Source organism: Zophobas morio, unplaced genomic scaffold (assembly GCF_036711695.1).
Source record: "Zophobas morio isolate AGI-343-1 ecotype UQ-CSIRO unplaced genomic scaffold, CSIRO_AGI_Zmor_V1 ptg000016l, whole genome shotgun sequence".
In the NCBI taxonomy this organism is placed as follows: domain Eukaryota; kingdom Metazoa; phylum Arthropoda; class Insecta; order Coleoptera; family Tenebrionidae; genus Zophobas; species Zophobas morio.
This window is the reverse complement of record NW_026972121.1, coordinates 7,779,357-7,802,231: the sequence shown is the minus strand read 5'-3', so window position 1 is coordinate 7,802,231 and position 22,875 is coordinate 7,779,357. Positions and strand designations below refer to the sequence as shown.

The 22,875-nt window shown below is 35.7% G+C and overlaps 3 protein-coding genes across 7 annotated transcripts; all 3 read left to right on the top strand.

The window, feature by feature from the left end:
- Window positions 1-315: 315 nt before the first annotated feature.
- On the top strand, window positions 316-17,590 carry LOC135129711 (uncharacterized). 4 transcript variants are annotated; one of them, XR_010280630.1, is made up of 4 exons: window positions 316-423; window positions 10,912-11,036; window positions 11,824-17,361; window positions 17,418-17,590. XR_010280630.1 is itself a non-coding variant. In XM_064056958.1 (4 exons), exons 1-3 carry the CDS (start codon window positions 4,610-4,612, stop codon window positions 17,308-17,310), a joined length of 5,649 nt encoding a protein of 1,882 aa, XP_063913028.1. In that variant the 5' UTR covers window positions 4,349-4,609; the 3' UTR covers window positions 17,311-17,354; window positions 17,426-17,590. The 4 variants fall into 4 exon arrangements, 1 of the variants encoding a protein (XP_063913028.1); XR_010280628.1 differs by lacking the exon at window positions 316-423 and adding an exon at window positions 4,349-4,646; XM_064056958.1 differs by lacking the exon at window positions 316-423 and adding an exon at window positions 4,349-4,646 and having other exon boundaries at window positions 11,824-17,354; window positions 17,426-17,590.
- Window positions 431-2,238, top strand: LOC135129712 (zinc finger protein 90-like). Its single transcript, XM_064056959.1, has 2 exons — window positions 431-504; window positions 560-2,238. Exon 2 carries the CDS (start codon window positions 570-572, stop codon window positions 2,085-2,087), a length of 1,518 nt encoding a protein of 505 aa, XP_063913029.1. The 5' UTR covers window positions 431-504; window positions 560-569; the 3' UTR covers window positions 2,088-2,238.
- A 1,096-nt stretch (window positions 17,591-18,686) lies between the features above and the next one.
- LOC135129480 (uncharacterized) lies at window positions 18,687-21,605 on the top strand. 2 transcript variants are annotated; one of them, XM_064056630.1, is made up of 4 exons: window positions 18,687-20,562; window positions 21,074-21,269; window positions 21,322-21,420; window positions 21,480-21,605. In XM_064056630.1, exons 1-4 carry the CDS (start codon window positions 20,499-20,501, stop codon window positions 21,589-21,591), a joined length of 471 nt encoding a protein of 156 aa, XP_063912700.1. In that variant the 5' UTR covers window positions 18,687-20,498; the 3' UTR covers window positions 21,592-21,605. Both variants share the same exon structure in this region; 1 of them encodes a protein (XP_063912700.1).
- Window positions 21,606-22,875: the final 1,270 nt, after the last annotated feature.

Here is a 22,875-nt window from a genome sequence, read left to right as displayed (position 1 = left end):
ACCTAACAATTTATTGATGAATGATTGTATCAATAGACGCGTGTTTGAAGTAAAAACTTTCAAAACTCAAAATTCTCGGATATTGATTTCGTCACTTACGCAACCCGCAGTGTCATTAACATGTTAGTTGCACCGAAAAATACTGTTTTTTTTTATACTTGATTTCTTGAAAATACAGAGAAATAAAATACTTCAGTAGAAAAAAAACATATTTATATTAAGAACTACATATTATAAGGTTATTACGGTTATTACGCTATTAGTTATCTGCGCGTACAGGAATCTGTAATTTAATTTTTTTAAATCCATTGTATTTGTTTTCACATTTTCTCTTGGTAAAGTCAAGTTTATCTACTTCTTCTTAAATCAGATAACATTGCGAAATTTTAATTACAAAGTTTCGGCATTACCGGACTACCATCGGTGAGTAACTTTCTTTAGCCGTACTCATAACCTAACCATAAGTAGTAACAATTTTGCAGTGCAAGATAATGTACTGTTGAGGTAAAGCACCACTCATAAAATTATCCGTATTCTAATAAACATTTACCAAATATAGATAACGAAAAATGTTTTTGGAATACTCCTGGCACTTTGAGGTTAAGTCTTCTTGCAATCACAACTGTAACGTTTGCCCCTACTTCACGACTTCAGCTTTTTTGATGATAAACCATATGAGACGCCACAAGTCACCATCAATACTCTTCAACTGTGAAAACGCCGACTTGGAAGCCTACTACTGCAAAGACTGTGACTTTCAAACCGAATTAACTGTTTCCTTCAAAAAACACCTCCAGCAATGTCATAATCTGAAACAGCGCCATGAAGGAAACCTGCCCGAAGACGAATTTACCATTCATAATTATACATGCAGAAAGTGTTGTTTTAAAACACACTTCCCAATTAAATGGTTACAACACACTGAAAAATGTTTAAGGAATGTAAATGCTCGAGTAATAACACATAGCGACAAAGACAGCATGACTTCTTATGAATGTTACCATTGTGGATTCAGATACAAATACAAAACGAACTTAAATAGCCACATACGGTGGAAACATGCAGACGAAAGGAAAATTAAATGGTTGCTTTGCACACAGTGTCCATACAAAGCCAAATACAACTCTCGTTTAAAAAGTCACGTAAATGTGCACCATTTAAATGAAGACGATATTAAGTGGTTTAAATGTAAAGAGTGCCCCTATAAATCCAAATATAAAGCAACTTTAAATATACACATAAATGCGCGACATTTAGATGAAGAAAATGTTAAGTGGTATCATTGCAAGGTGTGTTCATACAAATCTAAACGCAAAACTGTTTTAAGAACCCACGTAAACGTGAAACACTTGGATGAAAGGGACATTAGATGGTACGACTGCACTGAATGTTCATTTAAAAGTAAGCATAAGAAAAATTTTAAAAGGCATATAAAAACGGCACATTTGGACGAATGTGATATTAAATGGCACGAGTGCAAAGAGTGCCCATTCAAAACCAAACATAAATCAGTTTTAACAAATCATATAAACGCACGTCACATAGATGAACAAGATATTAAGTGGTATGAATGCAAAAAGTGTCCATACAAATCTAAGAGCAATACGAATTTAAGAAAACACGTAAATGCACATCATACAGATGAACAGGATATTAAATGGTATGAATGTGAAAAGTGTCCTTTCAAAAATAAATATAAATCAACACTAAATGTACACATAAATACACACCACTTGGATGAACACCAGATTAAGTGGTACGTGTGTGACAAGTGTCCTTTCAAGTCTAAACACAATAGTAATTTAAGAAAACATACAATTGCACATCATTTGGATGAACATGAGATTAAATGGTATGAATGTGCAAAGTGCTCATGTAAATTTAAACGGAGTGATCATTTAAAACGACACATGAATACGCGACATGGAGAAAATCTTAAATTTGAAAGTTTTGGAGGAAAAAATGTTAAACTAATTGACTGTAGTGTCATACCACATTTAAGTAATAAATTGTCGATTGACGGTGCTGCAACGTTAGCATTACAGAAAGACAGTGTTAGGATAACTAGTGATAAGAATTTGATTTGATGAGTTCTAACTGAAAAGTGAAGTAGAACACTGTTGTAGACCGAATTAATTAATCCATAAATAAATAAGCATCTTCCACAATACTGTAATATTCGATTATAATGCTTGTAATAAAGATTTATTACATTACCAGAAAGTGTTAAAAATTAATGTTGGTGAATAAAGATAGTATTAAGCTTATGTTCTAATTATTTTAATCTTAAAGTGAACAAGTTAAGGGGAAATTACATTTTTCGTTCAGCAAAGTTTGCACCAAGCAGGAAACTTTATTTTCAAATATTTTAAATGTAGGGGAAAGGGTTATAATAACGGATTAGGACAGAGTTTTTAAAATTTTGGGTAAAAGCAACATTTTCAGGGAACCTCTAGAATGTCACAGAACGTAAGTTATTTTAGAAGGAAAATGTGCCAGGACGAACATGGTTCAACTGCTTGTATAAATGGTTGCATGTACGTTTTATTTAATATGTTTAATATCGAGTGCGTGATGTAAACTGTCCACAAATTAACATTAATGACAATGGAGAAAAAAATATTGAATTTGCATGCGAACGAAATTAGTCAGAGTAATAATTCTTTGTTTAACAAATTACGAATAAGTTTCTGGATGCATATCCGTAAGTGTTACATTATAATACTTCTTAATTCTTCACACAAGATTGCTAATAGTTCATTTACGGCAGTTAAACTAACTAATATACCGCGAACTGACGGGGGTTTAAAATAATTTCTTCCGTTAGGCGGTTATCATCGTTATTATCATCATTATCATGATTACATCACTGAGGCATGTCCTCACAACGCTAAAGATTGATTACTTCATCGAGGCATGTCCTCGCAACGCTAAAGATTGATTCCATCACTGAGGCATGTCCTGGCCACACTAAAGATTGATTAGATCACCGAGACGCTTTTTCTTCGCAATGATAACTGATTATTTTTGTGTTTATTCATTATGTGTTTTGTTGGGGTAACCAGTTCGCGGTATTTTAAACTCTCAAAGTAAATTGTTTTTAAGTAACCAATCACTTGGATTATGACATAATTTGACATAATGTAAACTCTTTGTTTGAATCATTGATAAAGTGTGGCAAGTATTAATTTCATGTAAATTTTGTTAACTTTGCAATTTTTCACCTTATACAATATTTATCTAGTCTCACAATTTTTAATCTCAGTAATTTTCTTTGTTGTATAATTTTAGTTGAACGTAAATTTCATGCTCTACAGTCTTAATCTCATATAATATTTCATTTGCACAAGTTTATTTTACGCCAGATTTTTGTGTTTATAAATCTTTGCTTATTTTTGATCATGTAAATACTTTGTCGATGAATGTTTCTATCATATAAATTGTCTGATGTCCAATTTTAATCTCATATACGAATTATTTGTTGTTTAAAATTTCACAAGATTGTATGGCGAATTTAATTGTTGTTTATTGCTCTTGTGAAACTTTAACACTTGTTCAGTTGTCGTTAATATCAGAGTCATAAGAAATTGAACATTTAATGGTTCCTTTTGTTAGACGATTGCAACTAAGGCCCAATTTTGAATTTTTGAATTTTTAGAGGGTCTTTGAAATTTTTTTCAAGGTCAATTTAAGGCGGAAAGTTTGGGTTCTCACACAGCAAAGAAAGTAAAAACTGAACATGCCGGCAGAAGAGAATAGTGGTAATTTAAGCAAAGTATGAAGAGAAGTTATGAGAGTCTGTTGTGATAACCCAAACACCCCGTCTTAAAATGACATGTGAAAAAAAAGATTTAAAAGCCCGCGAAAAATTCAAAAAATCATAAATTTGGCCTTGGTTGTGATGGTCTAACAAAATGAAACACTATATTCACAGACTACAGTAGTCTGTGCTATATTGTGTTTTTATTGTGACTGACAAAAAAAAAGCTGCGACTAAGTTGTGCCGGTTGAAGACACCTCTTAATCACTAACGCGTTTCTTGCTCCTTGTTTGACACAGAGATTATCTCTGTTTGACATTTACGGTCGAATCAAAATCCCTATATTTAGAGATTTGTAAAGAGAAAGTTGCACATATGTTGCACAAAGATTTATTTTACGTGTTCATTTTTCTTTTTGACATTTTTTTTTTTGATAAGAAATTGTCTTCTAGCGAAATTTTTGGGCTTGATGATGCTTAACTGCAAAAGTTACGTGCTGCCGGTAGACTCCGCGTGAGCAAAAGCATTATTAATAGACGACGCACGGTGCTAATTTGTTTGTAGCACACATGAACAAACAAAGAACAGACGAAACTGGGCGTTATGTGACCTTCAACTTTGTTATCGTGGTTGTATATGTGCGGAAAAGCGTTTTCTGCGAGCCAGTAACGTCACTAGATGTGGTCTTTCTATCAGTGAGTTAAATTAAGTATTTTAAAAGAAAGTTATATTGTGAAACAACAAAACACAAACGGAATATCGTAATGTGTGAGAACCTGAGAAATTTACAGACGGAACGAATTTTGTTTAAACATTTTAAAAGTATTATTTTGAAATTAATCATAATTCATGCACCGAGAAATAACTGTCCGTCGCTGTAGCAAAGGTAAATAAACAATAAACCCCTGACTCCTCCTTCGTCTCACTCGAGAACGCGCCGTGTGTTCCACAGAACATCCATACCACAGTAGAGATAACAATTGTTATCTCTACTGTGTCCATACTTTGTGTTCGTCATATGTTGGTATTTATCAAGGAATCGCATGTGGCCCGTTCCATCTAGTAACTACTTTAACATCTTTCGGTGTTAATATTTTGTGACAACCTCTTCCAGCAGATGGGTAGCAAATGGATTAAAATTACGCAACGAAAGGAAAGGGGTATCATTGGGATAAGGTAAGGGCTATCCGACGTCATATTCACTCACTGCTTTTCGCCCCAATCGGAAATTTGTTTAGCGCGAAAAAAATTTAGGCTCGCCTAAAAATGTCGAATCAATTTACAGTTTTTACTTCCTAGGAGAGTACTTGTTGTGTTAATAAATGCGAATTGAATCGGAGAATAACGTGTATTTATTAACGTACTATTACAAGTGTGTTTTTACATTTTTCACCTGTCACTTGTCAATGCTAATCTCATGCTAATCTGCATTCTCGGCCACAGTAGATCAGTAACGAAACTTCAGCAATATTTGCGGAACGGGTGTGACCTTGGGAGCCCGTTCCCGGGAAACACGAAGATTCAAATATTTCGTAGCATTCGTATGTGATTCATATAATACTAATAATTGTACACAAAAATAAAAATGGTTGGCATGTACTAGTGACATTGGCCATTTTTTTCTTTCTTATAAATTATTCATATATTCAAGCAATAGATATTTATTTTATTAGGAGTTTAAGTGATACTTTATGTGACCGAGTATGGACGATTAAACGCCGAGCAATGGCGAGGCAAATTAAGTCCATACGAGTCACATAAAGTCACTTAAACTCCGAATGAAATACAATATTTTATTTTCAAACGATTAATCTTCTTTTGAAATGATTATTTCCCATCTTCTTGCTTCATTAAGGAATTGCCTTGATTTCACTTACCATGGTTATTATGGTTGACAACAACTATGATTTTCACATATTTATACTCCGGCGGAGTATAAGTAGTACTTATGCGCCGCTCAAACACGGTGTCATAGAAATGACACTTAAACCCCGATAAGACCGTCATATAAGTGTCAGTTATATGACGTTTGAAAATAATAGATATTTATTTTATTAGGAGTTTAAGTGATACTTTATGTGGCGAGTATGGACGATTAAACGCCGAGCGATAGGGAGGCGAATTAAGTCCATACGAGTCACATGAAGTCACTTAAACTCCGAATGAAATACAATATTTTATTTTCAAACGATTAATCTTCTTTTGAAATGATTATTTCCTATCTTCTTGCTTCATTAAGGAATTGCCTTGATTTCACTTACCATGGTTACTATGGTTGACAACCACTATGATTTTCACATATTTATACTCCGGCGGAGTAGGACACTACATCATTCCCCCTTTTTTTAACAAAATGAAAAGACGAAATTATAATTAGCAAACAAAATCTTTGGTCCACGGAGGCGGTTGCCTTTGTCTCGCGGAACGCCTCTCCGTTGGTTCTTGTTGGATATCTTCCACTGAAGGCTGGATTGGGTTTTCTCCTTCTCGTTCCTTGTTGTAAGGCTTCACACGGGATGTGTTCCTGTGTACTTCACGCCCATCAGGTGTTTCGATAGTCACGGAGTTGCCCAGTTTATTCGTCACTCTACCAGGTTGCGGGAGATACGGTGTCTCTAGTTTGTCGGAAATAACGTCTCTTCTCAGTAGTACTTCATCTCCGATTTCAACTTCAGACGGCCTGCTTCGTCTGTGCGTGTCAGCATATGATTTGCTCGCTTCTTTCTTCTCCAAGTCTTGATCTCGCACCTCGGTGTCGGTAATTGGCTTGAAGAAATTGTTCTGGTAACTAGGTAGTTTATCTCGGAGCTCCCTCCCGAACATGAGATATGCTGGTGTTTTCCCCGTTACGCAATGTGGTGTCGTGTGGTACGCAAACAAGTATTGTCTTAAGGCTCTGATGATGTTTTCTCCTGAAGCTTGCGCTATTCGAAGTCTTTTCAGCAAGGATTTATTTTGTCTCTCGACTTCTCCGTTTGCTTGAGGCCATTTCGGGGTGTTTATTCTCAGCGTGATGCCGTTTTGCAAACAGTAGTCCCGGAATTCAGTGCTTGTAAATTGAGTTCCATTATCTGCAGTGATGTGCTCTGGGAGGCCAAGTCTTGAAAATATTTCCTCCAATTCTTCAATGGTCTTCTGTGCAGTGATGGATGTCATGACTCTTGCTTCGTAGAAGCGGCTATAATAGTCTATAACGAGAAAAATGTATGTATCTCCTTGAAGTGGTCCTAGGAAGTCCATTGCAACCATTTTCCAGGGACCTCCCGGGAGTCTCGTCAGGGTCAGTGGTTCTGGTGGTTGCGCAGCGCTCACTAGCTGGCATCCGTGGCAATGCTTGCAGAATGTCTCGACGTCTTTTTCTATGCCAAACCACCAAACTTTAGTTCTCAGCCGTTGCTTCATTTTGACGATTCCCTGATGACCTTCATGGGCTAATTTTAAGACTCTTTGCGTAATGAAGGCGGAATTAATATTCTTGTGCCTCTAAGAACAACGTCGTCAATGATACATAGTTCTGTTTTGATCAGTTCGTATTTTCGCAGTTTCACTGGATATTTATCTTCTCGAATCGCATCTCTAAAGTCTTGCATCTCCGTGGATTTTTCTCGGATCTCTTCAATGCTCATTGAATATGGAACTGTTTCCTTCGCGACCCATCGGACGTAATGTTCATCGTCGGCGATGTTTGATTTTGTATTCGTGTCAGTTAGCCTGGACAATGGGTCTGCAATCTTTTTCTTGCCTGGTTGGTATATAACGTTGAAGTTATATCCCATAAGCCTCATGACCCATCTTTCTACTCGTGCACAAGGCTTTGATCTGGGTGAGAATATGAATTCTAACGGCTTGTGGTCCGTAATTATATCAAATTCAGCGCCGTATACGTACAGGTGAAACCTTTCACATGCCCATACTAGACTTAGGGCCTTTTTTTCAGTTTGGCTGTACTTCTTTTCTGCGTCTGTTAAGGCTCGACTTGCGTATTCAATAATCTTCTCCCCCCCCCCCCCCAAGCCATACGGACTTGCATCAGCTATGATTGTTGATTTACAACGTGGATCGAAGAATCCCAGGGTTTTGCTCTTCATTAGTTCCCCTTTCAGTCGTTCAAACGCCTTGCTTTGTTCTCTTCTCCATTGGAACTGTACGTCTTTTCTAATCAGTTTTCTAAGCGGAGCAGTTAACGCTGAGTATTCGGGTATAAACTTACTGTAAAATCCTACCAAGCCCAAGAAACTGCTTAGCTCGGTTTTTGTTTTCGGAGCCCGAAAATTTTTGATTGTTTCGATTCGGCTTCTTAGCGGTCGTACACCTTCTTCGCTGATCTCATGGCCCATAAATTCTAATTTCTTCTGTGCTATCTTGCACTTGTCCTTGTTCACTGTTATGCCAGAATTCTCAAGTCGTTTGAGTAGTTCGAGTAAATTTCCATTATGTTCTTCTAGGGTTTTCCCATGGACCAAGAAGTCATCTACATATATTTCTATACCGTGTAGGTCTTCAGCAAGTTATTCCATGATGCGTTGGAATATCTCGGGTGCACAGTTTATGCCAAAAAATAGTCTCTTGAATCCGTAAAGCCCATCGCATGTAGCGAATGTTGTGATTTCTCTGCTACTCTCTTCTAATTCGATTTGATGAAAAGCTGATTTTAAGTCAATTTCTGAAAACCATTTGCTTCCATTTAAGCTCAGAATCAAATCGTTGATCGTTGGAATTGGATGACGTTCTCGGATTATGGCTTCGTTTGCTGCCCTCATGTCGACACACATGCGTAGTTCTTCGTTTTTCTTTGTTGTACAAACTACTGGTGATACCCATCGCGCCGGTTCGTTGACCTTCTCAATTATATCGCTTTCTATTAGCTCCCTCAGTTTTTCCTTTACCAAAGGTCGTAGTAGTATTAACATGCCAAAACAGTGTATAAATAAAAATTTCTATCAAGCGAGAGAGATAATGTTTAGTGAAAATAAATAGGATAACCTTAACTGTGCGATAACAGACTTCACTTATTCTTTCGTCTATGCATTTCACAGCTGGTAGAAGACGAACATTTCGGTCTTTTGCTAGCACCGCCGTGGTCTTTTGTTTCCGCTTGTCTGTCGTCTGTTTTTTAAAAGCTAACCAACATTTGCCATTCGTTCCCATCAAAAATTTGATGGCGCCATCTCAAAATTTTGCGTAGAATTTCAAATCATTTAATTTGATGTGGATACTATAAGTCATTTGTTGTAATAATTCAATAGATAAATGACTGCATATACCAACTTAAATCACCTGCTAACTATAATATAATAATTTTTGATGGGCAGTGCAACATTATTCATAATGTTGGTATCATTTCTGAACAATTAAAGGCCTTTATTTGCCCTAATAAAAATGCAATAATTACGGTAAGAGAATCTAAAAAATAATATCAATAGCAAATAAATTTATAAGAAATTTGGAACTGAACATGAGAATGTGAAGGAAAAGTAAAGAAAATTCGATAAAATTATATGATTTTTTTTCCCAATTTTTAGACAACTTTTTTAAAAGTGAAATTTTCTCAATGGTCTACCCTTCTTCAAAAACGGAAACATTTTGAAATTTTCGAAACTTAACTAAATACATTTTCTTGTAGATTTCGAGCTCTAGAACTCATATTTCCGGCTTCGTTTTTTTGATAACTGCAACCGTTTTTCCAGAATCGACCGTTGAAATATCGATTTTTTTTAATTTCTTGAAATTTATAAAAATTCCTGACGTTAACTGAACGTCAGTTGATGATTTTAAAATCCATATCCATGACATAATAATAATAATAATAATAATATTTTTAATAATTTTCAAGTGTCGGTCTCGCTGAAAATAATACTATTTGTGTAAATTATTAAAAATGATGCACAATTGGAAAGCGAGAAGCGAGTAAGGCAAGAATGCACCGGGCGCACTTCAGACGGGTAGATAGGATGAATAAATTTCGACCGCCTAGCTTTATTTATAAACAACGACGTCACAGCAAAACGCATCTGTGCGTGATGTTCGACGTCCCGCATGCTGTTGAATGCGCCAAGGTCATAAAAAAGGTTATGAGTGCAAAAAATTTATTTACAGCACATTATCAACGAGAATACATGACATCGGAAGAATGTCACGTAGACATTTGTTTGATTGGAATGAGTTTATCGCCCCAAAACAGATGACTAAAATTACTCATAAGCCTCCATTGAACAAAATATACTGAATGTTATTTTATAGTTTTTACCTTATCATTATTTTATTGTTATAAAGACCAGCGTATTCTCATATTCTCCAGAAAATGGGGTGGCTCGCTCTCAATTTGATCAATAATAATATAATTTGACTGATTTATTAATTTTTTTGAATCACCTGTTTAAGCAAATCTAAAAAATATGAATGCAATTATTAAAAGTCTGTTCATATTTTGCACATTTGCGAATGAGATGCCGTAATCAATTTTTTGGGATTGATAAACAGATACATTTTCATTAAAAAGTTGCCATGTTTACAATAACTTCAAAACGTCAAGATTTCAAAGTATGCAGTTTTGCAATTCTTGGTTTAATCAATACAATAAATTGAGTCATTAATTTTTTTCACGCACCCCGTATAAGCAAATCTAAAAAATATTTATGCAGTGATAAATCACAATTATAGACTCTTCATATTTTGCACAATGCACATTTAAGATAGCATTTTTTCGGAAAAATTTTGGGGTGGCCTGATCAATTTTTTAGGGGGGATGAGCAAATATGTTTTGATCATAAACTACATGTGTAAGACTACGTTATTTGATACGATTTAAAACCCATTTACTATGTACAATTTTGAAGTGACGTTATCACATTAGTGGTGGGGATGATTAGACAAATTTTGGTTAGCGTTTTGCCATCTACACGATATACCTAATATAAATACAAAATTTGACAACAATCGGCCCAGTACTTTCGGAGATTATCTGTCTAATAAAAATCCGGGACGGCAGACAGACGGACAGACAGACGGAAATGGGAGACCTATTTCTTCGTCCTCTAGGGGTCATGATAGGTCGAAAAATGAAAAAGTAGAGAGTCAGCCGACGGACTCGTATACAATAGTTTAAGCACCAACATTTACTTTGAAATTTTCTGATGATATAAATTTTTCAGTATTACATTTCATCATGCACTCAAATTCGGACTCGGATAGTCAGGACAATCGCAAGGACAAACAACCGAAAGAAGAAATCAAGCAAAGAAAAGAATGGAAAAAACTAAATGAAGGGATGGAAAAGGTAATTTCAGTTACACAGTATTTTGTTTGATAAATTTAAATCATTGACATTCGCGCTAAAAGTAATTAATATTTTCGCAAGAACTTTTTTGGCTGCACGATTTTTTCTTCTTTAATAGTCGTAAAAAAAGTCGGCGAAAATACCATTCAAGAGATTGCTGCCTTAGCCTTATCAGAACATGCTTCGAAAAATAAGCCGCACATGTAAAAAATTGCATTTCAAGTGGGTTATGACGATTGAATCAAAAAGGATAGTGTACCCCCTTTGTCGAGTAGACATCCCAAAGAGGACTTCTTAAAAAAATATTTTCAAAAAAGCTACAATTTTTACAACCGATTGTCTTTAACAGTTAATAAAGAGACATAGGAAACTAGGAGGAGGACCTATTAGTACAAAAATTCATCTAAAAAGTAACACTAGATCAAAATTTCAGCAGAAATATTAGGTAAATAAGCTTGCAAAAAAGGATGAATATTACGATAATAATCGTCCGGATTATCCCAAATATTGATACTATTCGTTTTAAAATGTAAAAATTTGATAGAGTTGTATATTGTCATTAAAATACATGCAGGTTATCTTTGGGTTTAATAGCGGAATATTTTGTCAAAATTATTTTGTAAAAGAATCATAAAACTTGACAGCTAAAGAGTGATATATAAATTAGTGAATAGTGGGAAAACTTAACCTAAATTAAGGTGAAAAATATTAAATATTTTTAGTGTTTAATGTTACATTATTTATTTTGTTTGAAAAACGTTAACATACATGTTTCAACACTTTTCAGTGCCAGAAGGAACCGTTTTGCACATACAGTAAACTTCCTGGAGATCATAGTAAAGACTTCAAACAAATGATGTGTGCATTTTACGCTTTAAAACTGATTGCTCGTGACGATGTTGAAGATTTTGAAATTGCTACGAACAAGAAGGAAAATGGAAATTTTGGCGATATGGAACTTACAGTTGCGTTCAAAAACGGAAAAAAATGCACTTATCTCTTTCACTTCGAATGCAAAGAAAATGAAGAACCTATCACAATCAACCAACTGACGTCAGAAAAACAACAAAGTGACTTCGACTTACAAAAATACTTTAATTCTATGTCGTCTCTTAACATCAGTGAGAACTCGGTTTGCATTCTTTACACAAACTCTTCTACGTGCATTGAACAAAGTACACAAATATCAGAAAATATTGATCTTAAAATATGCGATGATCATCTTGAATATGAAGATCTATTACTCACTGTCAAACAGACAAAATCATCGAGTATTTATCAAGTCGTACAAAATTTACAAGATAAAAATCGAATGTTTTATTTTTTTACCGAACAAAGTAACTTTGAAAACACTAAAACAAATCTGCAAAAAATGTTACACGAGATGTTAGAGTGTCCCATTTACGACTCTTTCATGCATTTTGTGCATCAATCGTGGTCAAAAAGTTTCATCTTACGTAAAGATGATGTCATTGCGAAGTTAACTGAATTGGATGTTTCATCGTACATCCTAACTGTTAGTGACATTAAACAAAATGAAAAAACGAGGAACCTGACAGAAGCAATAATGAATTTTTTCATAACGATTATGGATTATTCCGATGAAAATATTATCGGAAATATATGGCCGGATGCAGACATTACGGATGATGAGTTTGTAAAAACTAAAGAGAAGTTTGCGTTAGAGAAAACAGAACGCGTTAAAATTTCATGGTTTTTAAATAAAATTCCATTGATTTTAAAAGTAGATGATTCAAATAAAACAACAATCGGACTTGTAATCAGAACATTGAATAAATGTTCCGAAAAGAGAAGAATCGTGTTGGTGGGAAATGTGACAAAAGGTGAATTCGATGGAATGGACGTTTTCCAGAATTTATCAGATCTGATAATCAAAGCCGAAATTGATGAACTTTGCCATAATATCTTACATACTTTTAATATTTCTTTACAAGGAAGAGAACTAATTTGTTTAGAACAACTCATTGCCACTGATAGAGAAATCGCTGAACATGTCAGAGTTCGCGAACTATTGAAAATGTCTCAGACAAACTATATAATCGGAAACGAGAAACAAGAGTTATCTAAATTACACATCCCAAGAAGCGTGTATACTACATTTGTGAAAACTCAGAAAATTTTGAGTATTTACGAATCACAAAAAAACCAAACCGTGGTAGTTATTAACTGCGACCCAACATTTAAAGATAGATTTTTAACACGTAAAAACTATTGTTCTGTAGAAATTGCTGACTACTTTCGCAAAGAGTATAGTGGAAATGATAATGTTATTATATTTTCAACAGAGCATAGGTTAACCCATGCTGAATTTGTTCGCGTTTGTGAAAAATCAAACAAATCAAACGTGTATTTGTTGCAATCATTTGATGCCAAATCTTGTGTCTTACTTTTGGAAAAAGGAAACAAACTACCAAGTGATGTTTTAGATGAATCAAAATGTTTACCAGAAAGGGATATTTTAAAATATCTCGACAACCCACTCAACGCAGTTTGCGCTTCACCCGGAATGGGTAAATCCACATTAATGAAAGGGCTTTCCAATAAGTGTCCTTCACATTATTGGGCAATTTATATCGATCTGCGAAACTGTAATTCATTTTTAGCAAAAAAACCAGATTCAACGGCAATATGCGATTACTTTTTACGAGCTGATGAAGCAAAGGATGAAACAGAGAAACAAATTAAGAATATTTTGCAGAGAAATCAAAAGTTGTATTTATACCTTGATGAATTAGATCAAGTGAACTGTAATTACCTTAATTGTGTCCTAGATTTCATAAAGGAGGCATCGTCGAATGGTGTCAAGGTATGGATTTCGTTAAGAGAGAATTTACGTCAAACAGTATCACACGCATTAAATGTGGTACCCCTGGAAATACGGCAGTTAAGTCGAGAAGAACAAGAAGAATACATGTGTAACAGACTGAAAGAAAAATATGAAACAGAAGAAATAACAAATATCTTAGACGCAGTATTTGCTAGTGTAGACCTTAACAACAGTCAGCAGTTATTAGAAAACCCATTCCACTTACAACTAATCGCAGAAATGTTTCTCAACAATGATGACTTTTACAGAAAATTCAAAGCACAAAACATCTTCCTTTTGACGCAAATGTATGAGCTGTTTTTATTTAGAAGTGTTTCATCTATTCTTAAAAGAGCAGCTGATGAACAAGAAACGTATCTGTCTGGAGATATTAAAATATTACTAAAACAATACGAAGTTATTGCCTTAAAAGCTTGCTTGGATAATAAAGACTTTGAGCGATTACGCGTGGATTTAAAAGAATCACAGGGTTTTATAAATAATTTAAGGAAAAATGGTGACGCGTACGGAATAATCAAAGAAATAAACGAAAAAGGTGAAGCTACATTTGGTCATCGGACGTATGCGGAGTACTTTGCTTGTATCTGGTTAAAAGAGAATAAAGAGAAAGTGGTTTTATTAAAGGATGTAATATTTGCCGAAAAATATAAAAATTTACGACTCATGCTTGACATAATGTTGGCGGAAAACAATCCGTTACATTTATCTATCATTTATAAAAATTTCAAACAATTTGAGAAATACAAACATGAAATAAACACGAAAGATGAAGGTGGTCGAACACCGTGGCAACTTATATGTATGCACGGAATGAAATACCCTGTTTCATGTTTTCAAGATATGTTTCATTTGGTAAGACTTAATCGTGAACTTGATTGCTACGTATTTATGGCAAAGACTGTTGTTCAAGAGCAGAATGACATAATTACTAACAATCATGACGATCTTTTCAATTTCACTTGGTTAAATTATTGCCTTGAAGCAAAATGTCTATATCCAATTGAACTAATTTTAGAACTAAAATTGGTAAAGTTCAGCGATATAAATAAAAAAGTTTATGAATATTATATAGCAGACACTTTGGCATATTACTCAGCTCAGATGGGTTATCCTAACTTATTTTCAGCCGCTATGGCAGAAGATTCAGGGTTGGCACGTCATGAATCTCTACAAAATCTAATGGAAGCGGCAGTTATTGGACCCAAGGACAAAAACAAAAATAGTTCTTTCAAGGCTGACACTTCATTCGAATCCTTAGAGGGCTATAGACGTATAATTCAGTTAGTATTGGAAAGTGGTTTAGATGTAAATGCACGGCTTGAACATGGATTGACAGCTTTCCAACTCTCATGTCGACACGGTAATTATGAAATAACGAAAATGTTGTTAGATTTTGGCAGTTCTGTCAACCTAGTGGACATGAGAGATAACACTGCATTGCAATGTGCAGTGGAATTACAGAAAGTGAATCTAGATATTATAAAATTGTTGACTGAGAAAGGCGTCGACGTAAATGCACAAAACAAGTTTGGAATGACAGCTTTACAACTTGCATGTCAACAGGGTGTTTATGAAAATGCAAAAATGTTGTTAGATTTTGGGGCTTCAATTAACATTGCAGACAAGGACAACAAGAACCTGTTGCATTATGCATCATGGAAAGACAACAAAGACATAATAAAAATATTGATTGATAAAGGTATCGACGTAAATGCGCAAGACAAACTTGGAAAGACAGCTTTACATTTTGCTTGTGAACAAACTATTTATGGGAATGTTGAAATGTTGTTAAGTGTCGGTGCCTCCATTAACCTTGCGGACATAGAAAACAGGAACGTGTTGCATTCTGCAGCACTGTCGTGGAAAGACAATCGCGACGTAATGAAATTATTGCTTGAGAAAGGCATCGACATTAATGCGCAAGATAAAAATGGAGCGACAGCTTTACAACTTGCTTGGACAAGAAGTGTTTGCGAAAATGCAAAAACGTTGCTCGATTTTGGTGCTTCAACAGACGTTTTAGACCACAACAAGCAGAACGTGTTACATTACGCATCAAAATCGTGGAATGCTGATCCAGATTTAATCAAAGCAATAATTGACAAAGGCATTGACGTAAATGCGCAAGATGGAAATGGAACGACCCCTTTACAAGTTGCATGTAAAAATGGTAACTACGAAATTACAGAATTATTGTTAAATTTTGGCACTTCGATTAACATTGCGGACAAAAGAAACAAAAACGCGTTCCATTATGCAGCAGAATCCTGGACACCCAATCGAAGTAAAATGAAGCTATTGATCGAGAACGGCATCGATGTAAACGCACAAACTGAAACTGGAACGACAGCTTTGCAACTTGCTTGTCAAAATGGTGATGCTGAAATTGCGGAAATGCTGGTTAAATCCGGCGCTTCTGTTAACATGTTGGACAAAAACAACGAGAACGCGTTGCATTATGCATCAAAATCGTGGGCACCGAATCGATTCCGAACGAAACTGTTGATTGAGAAAAGCAAAGACGTGATTGATCAAAATAAAAGTAAAGGAACGGTTGTCAAGTTTCCGTGTCGCAGTACTGAATTCGAAATGTCAGAACTGGTGTTAGATCGTGGCATTTCCATTAGCATTGTGGACAAAAACAAGTACGGGTTGCATTCTGCATTAGAATTACGTGGAAACAACCAAAATATAATAAAATTGTTGACTCAGAAAGGCATTGATATTAATGCTCAAAATCAAAATGGAACAACGGCTTTACAACTTGCTTGTGCAAAACATAGTCATGAAATTACAGAAATGTTGTTAGATTCCGGTGCGTCCGTTAACATAGTGGACAAAGATAACAAGAATGCCCTACATTATGGATTGGAATCGTGGGAAGACAATCGAGATATAATAAAGTCACTAATTAAAAAAGGTATCGATGTAAATGCACTAAATAAAAACGGAACGACTGCTTTACAACTTGCTTGTGAAAATAGTGATTACGAAATTGCAGAAATGTTGTTAGATTTCGGTGCTTTTCTTACCATTACGGATAAAGATAACAGGAATTTATTGGATTATGCATCCGGATCACGGAAAATAACTCGCTATAGAATAAAAGTAGTGCTTCAGGAAGGCAGTGTTGAAGATGCACAAGGTGTAGATGAAACGACAGATGCACAACTTACGTACCGAAATGTTGATAGTGAAAGTACAGAAGTGTTCTTAGATTCTGGTATTTCGGTCAGTATTATCAATACAGACAATAGGAACACGTTGCGTTATATTTCAGTAGCGCGAAAAACCAATCAAGATATAATAAATTTATTGACTGAAAGAGGCAGAGGCGTATATATGCAAGAAGAAAACGGAGCAAGAGCCTTACAGTGCGTGGATGAAAATCCCGAATGTAGTACAGAAAATCACCAACAACAGTGACCGTATTTCTTGGTGTAAAAATAAAATATGTTGTAAAAAGTTTTCTTCAACGTAAGAGATTGACACATACTCGTATAGCAATTTATTTATTCTAGGCTTAATTTTAGGTGGAAACTAATTCAGTTGTGTTTGATATGGACAGTCCACTTCACATTTGGTAAAGCAAGTAGATGAATGTTCTCGTCCTTAGCAACAGTTGTCCCAGTTGATGGATTTATTTATCAAGTTGTAACCATGGCCTAATAGTAATAATATAATAATTTATATTTACCTATAATAATTCCGATTCAGTTTAACTCGTACCATAATTAATCAACTGGAATGGGTTTGACTAAACTCTAATTCTCTGATTGACTGGATTAGACTGGCCGTTCCTGGCGGTGGTCCCTACTTAAACAGCCACACGATATTTTGAGATTGAGGTTGTTCTGGACTGCCCATCCCGACTTCCACTTCCAGATTTTTCTTTATTCGAGCGCTGCCATCGGTGATGAGGAGTCATTGGTCCGCCGCACATACTAGAAAACCAATAGGCGGCGTACCAGGGCGACGTATGGATTTATTTCGGAACAGTACTTACAAACTAAAAGAAAAAAGTGTAAACTCATTAAAGAGCATTAAAAAATATTTTCAGTCAATAAAACATATTGTAGGCGACGTCTATCTGATACTTCTTATCAAGTGCAGGAGATACAATTTTTCAGTAAACTTCCATAAATCTGTAGACGTAGATCTACCCTTAACAAAGTCATGCTGATGAATATCAATGACTGGTGAAACATATCTAAGCAAATATATGGGTTGACAAATTGACGCTATGGGTCTATAATTTTACTGTCCGCTTGCTTTCCATGATTAGATTAAATAAATAAGTGCGTTAGGGGCCATGCCTCCCCCCCCCCCCCCCCCGGCACTCGGGGCTTCCCATTGCTCACTACCCAGTCTGTACAATTCATTAGAGGTAAAAAATAGAGTGCGTCGACTCAGGGTGTTTTAACTCTGCGTTGTCAATTTATATAAATTAAACACGTATACGAAGTCATTAATTTTCTCTTAAAAATAATAAAAACCAAAAATATGTCGCATTTGCAAAAAAAATTAAAGTACAATGTGTAATTTACCAACTAAGTAACAAGTAAATATTTCCAAATGCTAGAGCAGTATTTATAACTTATTCGATTTAAGATACAAATTACTGTTCAACCATAGCGTTATCGCCTTCGATATCTTTATCCCTATCATTTAATACAGTTATTCGTGGCCTATGATGACTAAAATGAGTGATATAAATATCAGTTCTTAAAAGTAATAAAGCGTCTAAAAACTGCATCAATTGTTGCAAATAATTTAGTCGTTGGAATAGTCAAACGAACACATTTTATTAAATAGTTCGATCACGCCCACGCTACTCTCGCGCTCCCACTCCACTCCGCAACCTCGTTCGAGTCGATAGTTATTACCGCTGCGAACAGGAGGTGCTACCCGTCAACGCGTACGCACACTAATCGCCTCACCACAATGTACCTGATGCAAGAATAATTCGTCAAGCAACTTCTGCACGAAGACAGAGTTCCGAGAGGTATCTGTTCATCACTGCTGCACGTTGTGGTCAAAATACTCTGGGAATTCTGGCAGTGGGTGTAGGTTGTGTTCTCTTAGAGCATCCGGGTTCTAAGAGACAGAATCAGCACTACTCCCTGAGGCGTTTCATGTACCATATTGTTTGATAGTTTATTTCTCTCTCTCTCTTTCTTTCCTTCTATAACGCGTTACATGTCGATGTTCAACCTCGGTTCAAACCGGTCTCGGTGACCTCGACACCGACACCGAGCTCGTAGTTGGACCTCGACATCTTATTCCGGCGCGTATACGTGTTCTATAATACGACAAGAAAGGAGTTAAAACTCCAATAAACTGGTAAACAACGACTGAGAACTAAAGTTTGGTGGTTTGGCATGGAAAAAGACGTCGAGACATTCTGCAAGCATTGCCACGGATGCCAGCTAGTGAGCGCTGCGCAACCACCAGAACCACTGACCATGACGAGACTCCCGGGAGGTCCCTGGAAAATGGTTGCAATGGACTTCCTAGGACCACTTCAAGGTGATACAAACATTTTTCTCGTTATAGACTATTATAGCCGCCTCTACGAAGCAAGAGTCATGAAATCCATCACTGCACAGAAGACCATTGAAGAATTGGAGGAAATATTTTCAAGATTTGGCCTCCCAGAGCACATCACTGCAGATAATGGAACTCAATTTACAAGCACTAAATTCCGGGACTACTGTTTGCAAAACGGCATCACGCTGAGAATAAACACCCCGAAATGGCCTCCAGCAAACGGAGAAGTCGAGAGACAAAATAAATCCTTGCTGAAAAGACTTCGAATAGCGCAAGCTTCAGGAGAACACATCATCAGAGCCTTAAGATAATACTTGTTTGCGTACCACACGACACCACATGGCGTAACAGGGAAAACACCAGCATATCTCATGTTCGGGAGGGAGCTCCGAGATAAACTACCTAGTTACCAGAACAATTTCTTCAAGCCAATTACCGACACCGAGGTGCAAGATCAAGACTTGGAGAAGAAAGAAGCGAGCAAATCATATGCTGACGCGCACAGACGAAGCAGACCGTCTGAAGTTGAAATCGGAGATGAAGTACTACTGAAAAGAGACGTTATTTCCGACAAACTAGAGACACCGTATCTTCCGCAACCTGGTAGAGTGACGAATAAACTGGGCAACTCCGTGACTATCGAAACACCTGATGGCCGTAAAGTACACAGGAACACATCCCGTGTGAAGCCCTACAACAAGGAACGAGAAGGAGAAAACCCAATCCAGCCTTCAGTGGCAGATATCCAACAAGAACGACAAGAACCAACGGAGAGGCGTTCCGTGAGACAAAGGCAACCGCCTCAGTGGACCAAAGATTTTGTTTGCTAATTATAATTTTGTATCTTTTCATTTTGTTAAAAAAAAAGAGGAATGATGTAGTGTCCTAATGTACCGACATGTACGGCCGGGAATGCAGATTAGCATTGACAAGTGACAGGTGAAAAATGTAGAAACACACTTGTAATAGTACGTTAATAAATACACGTTATTCTCCGATTCAATTCGCATTTATTAACACAACAGAAATACACACAGTTGAGGAGCTACGAGATCGTATTTTTAATGCCGCTAACCAAATTCGACAGCAGCAAGGGCTCTTGTCCTGTGGCAATTCCTGGATATATATGTAATTAATTTTTATACAGGCATCTAATTGTGAAATTGGTATACTACCTTTATCTATAAAAAAAGAGATTCAATTTCGTTTTTCTACACACATTCAATTCTACCCAGTCTATAGAATTTATTCTTACCAAATAAAACTGAAATTGTGTTACAATTTATCACATTTTGTCTATCAATATGCATGTCATCTATTAATGTTGCCGCTGTTATTTATTACTCTATTTATTATTTAAAGTCGATACCAATGTTATTTACATTTATACATATTGGCAAACCACGATTTCTATTTCCATTTGTTACTTCCGAAAAAAAAATCTGTAAAGTTCACTTCCATATTTTCTTCTTGAAAATCTTGAACTTTCTTCTCATTGATTTCGTCTTCAGCAATTCAGACATGTTTTTCTAAATTCCGGACAATAACAGATTGAAGTTTCTAAATGGCTTTAATTGTTAAGTTTCTCATGTTGAGCTTCGGTGTGGCGTGGTTACTACTTACTATAATGATGCTTCAGGTATTTCTGCCTGCAAGGGCGACAGCGGTGGAGGTTTGGTGTCTAAATTCAGAAAGCGTTATTACATCGTTGGAGTTGTAAGCATTTCACCACACGCCACAGAAGGTAGTTGTGATAGTCAACAATATACTCTATACCCCAGATTTGGCTATTATATTGAGAAATTTATATTAGAAAAAGAGGCCCGATTTAGGCCGTAAGTCCTAACAACTGAAATGTTTAAATTGTTTTAATTATTTTAAATTTAGTCGTGTGGACTGTCCAGACGTTCTTAATTGTAACAACGACACCTCAGTAACTACACCACAACCAACGACAGAAAAGGTTACCACCGAATCATCTAGCAGGTATACTAGTTTTGATGTTACAATAACAAATATTTTGACAAATACAATAATTAATGCAGTTATTGTATTTTACCAAACCATCCCGAATTTGGGAAGTGGATCGTCGTTGGAGCAAGTGATGAACTTCAGCCTGGAATAGCAGTTGCATCGGATACTGTATGTACTTTGTAACATTGTAGTCTACTCTGAACACTAAAAAATTAAAGAATGTATTTTGATTTGTTATAAACTTAACAATGAATGCATGCATACTAAACCAATAATCAGAATTTATCTGTTAATAAATTTGCAAAATCAAGTTGTATAATTTATCTAAAATATTGGAGGTGTTAAATTGGCTGGACCGAGGCGAGGAAAGTTCTGTCTAAATAACTTCAGATTAGTATTTTTAACAGTTGTTGGCAAAAACATATGTAACGCCAGAAATATTGAAGTAAACAAAATAAATCTGAAATTATAATCAGAAAATGTACACAGATTAAAGGAACAGCTGACAAAATTATAGTATTGTAGTATTTAATATTTTAGTCAAATAACTGCCAGCTTCTAGTCATTTTGGTAGGTATACGCACTGGTTTTGGATTTCAGCAACATCCAAAATTTTATCCGGTGGTCATGTAGGTAATCTTGTTTCTGCAAATTTATTATAAAAAAAGTTTTTAATCAATCTTCCTGTTCGCTGCGGACGGAACGTAGGTATAGTTACAGTGTTTACACGATCGGTGGATGTGGATAGTGGTTTCAAGATAATTTCTTCAGGAAATAAAACATTGTATTTCGTAGCCTTGACTGATGTCAGTGTAATTTGAACTACTCCGCCCACAATGATTACCTCATTTTTGATGAAAACTTCTGTGACGATCAATTATTTTTTCCAATGTATTCTCTTTACAAATTTGTTTAACAAGGTAAGATTCACTTATTGAATCTTCCCCACACACTTGTACGCCCTAATTCATTTATCTTTTTGTGAAGTCTTTATCATTCTTCAAACCGTTGCCAGTACGGACCATACTTAGCATCATCGATGGATGTTTATAGTGTACCTATTCTAGTCGACGAACATGTATAGGGTTACCCCCTGCTGAAGTGAAAAATCCGGTATCAAACTGTTAAAAATCATGATTTTTCAAAAAAAGTCCGGCTTTTATTAAAAAAAAATCCTTCCACATGCAAAAAAAAATAAATATTGACAAATCTTCCACAGCTCTGAGACTTGAGTGATATTATTATATGCATCGAACAATGTTTTGTGCTAAGAAAATTTTTTAGCAAGCAAAACTGCAAATAATTTTACATCTTTGTTTTACAAAAACATAACACTGTCTATGATATTGTAAGCTCCTGATTTTTCAATAACAGCCATTCAAAACATTTGAAGGTATCAAAATACTTCATGTTTTTTTCTCGTGCCTCTTTGTTACATGCTAACCAAAAGTAACTTCTATAAAAAGT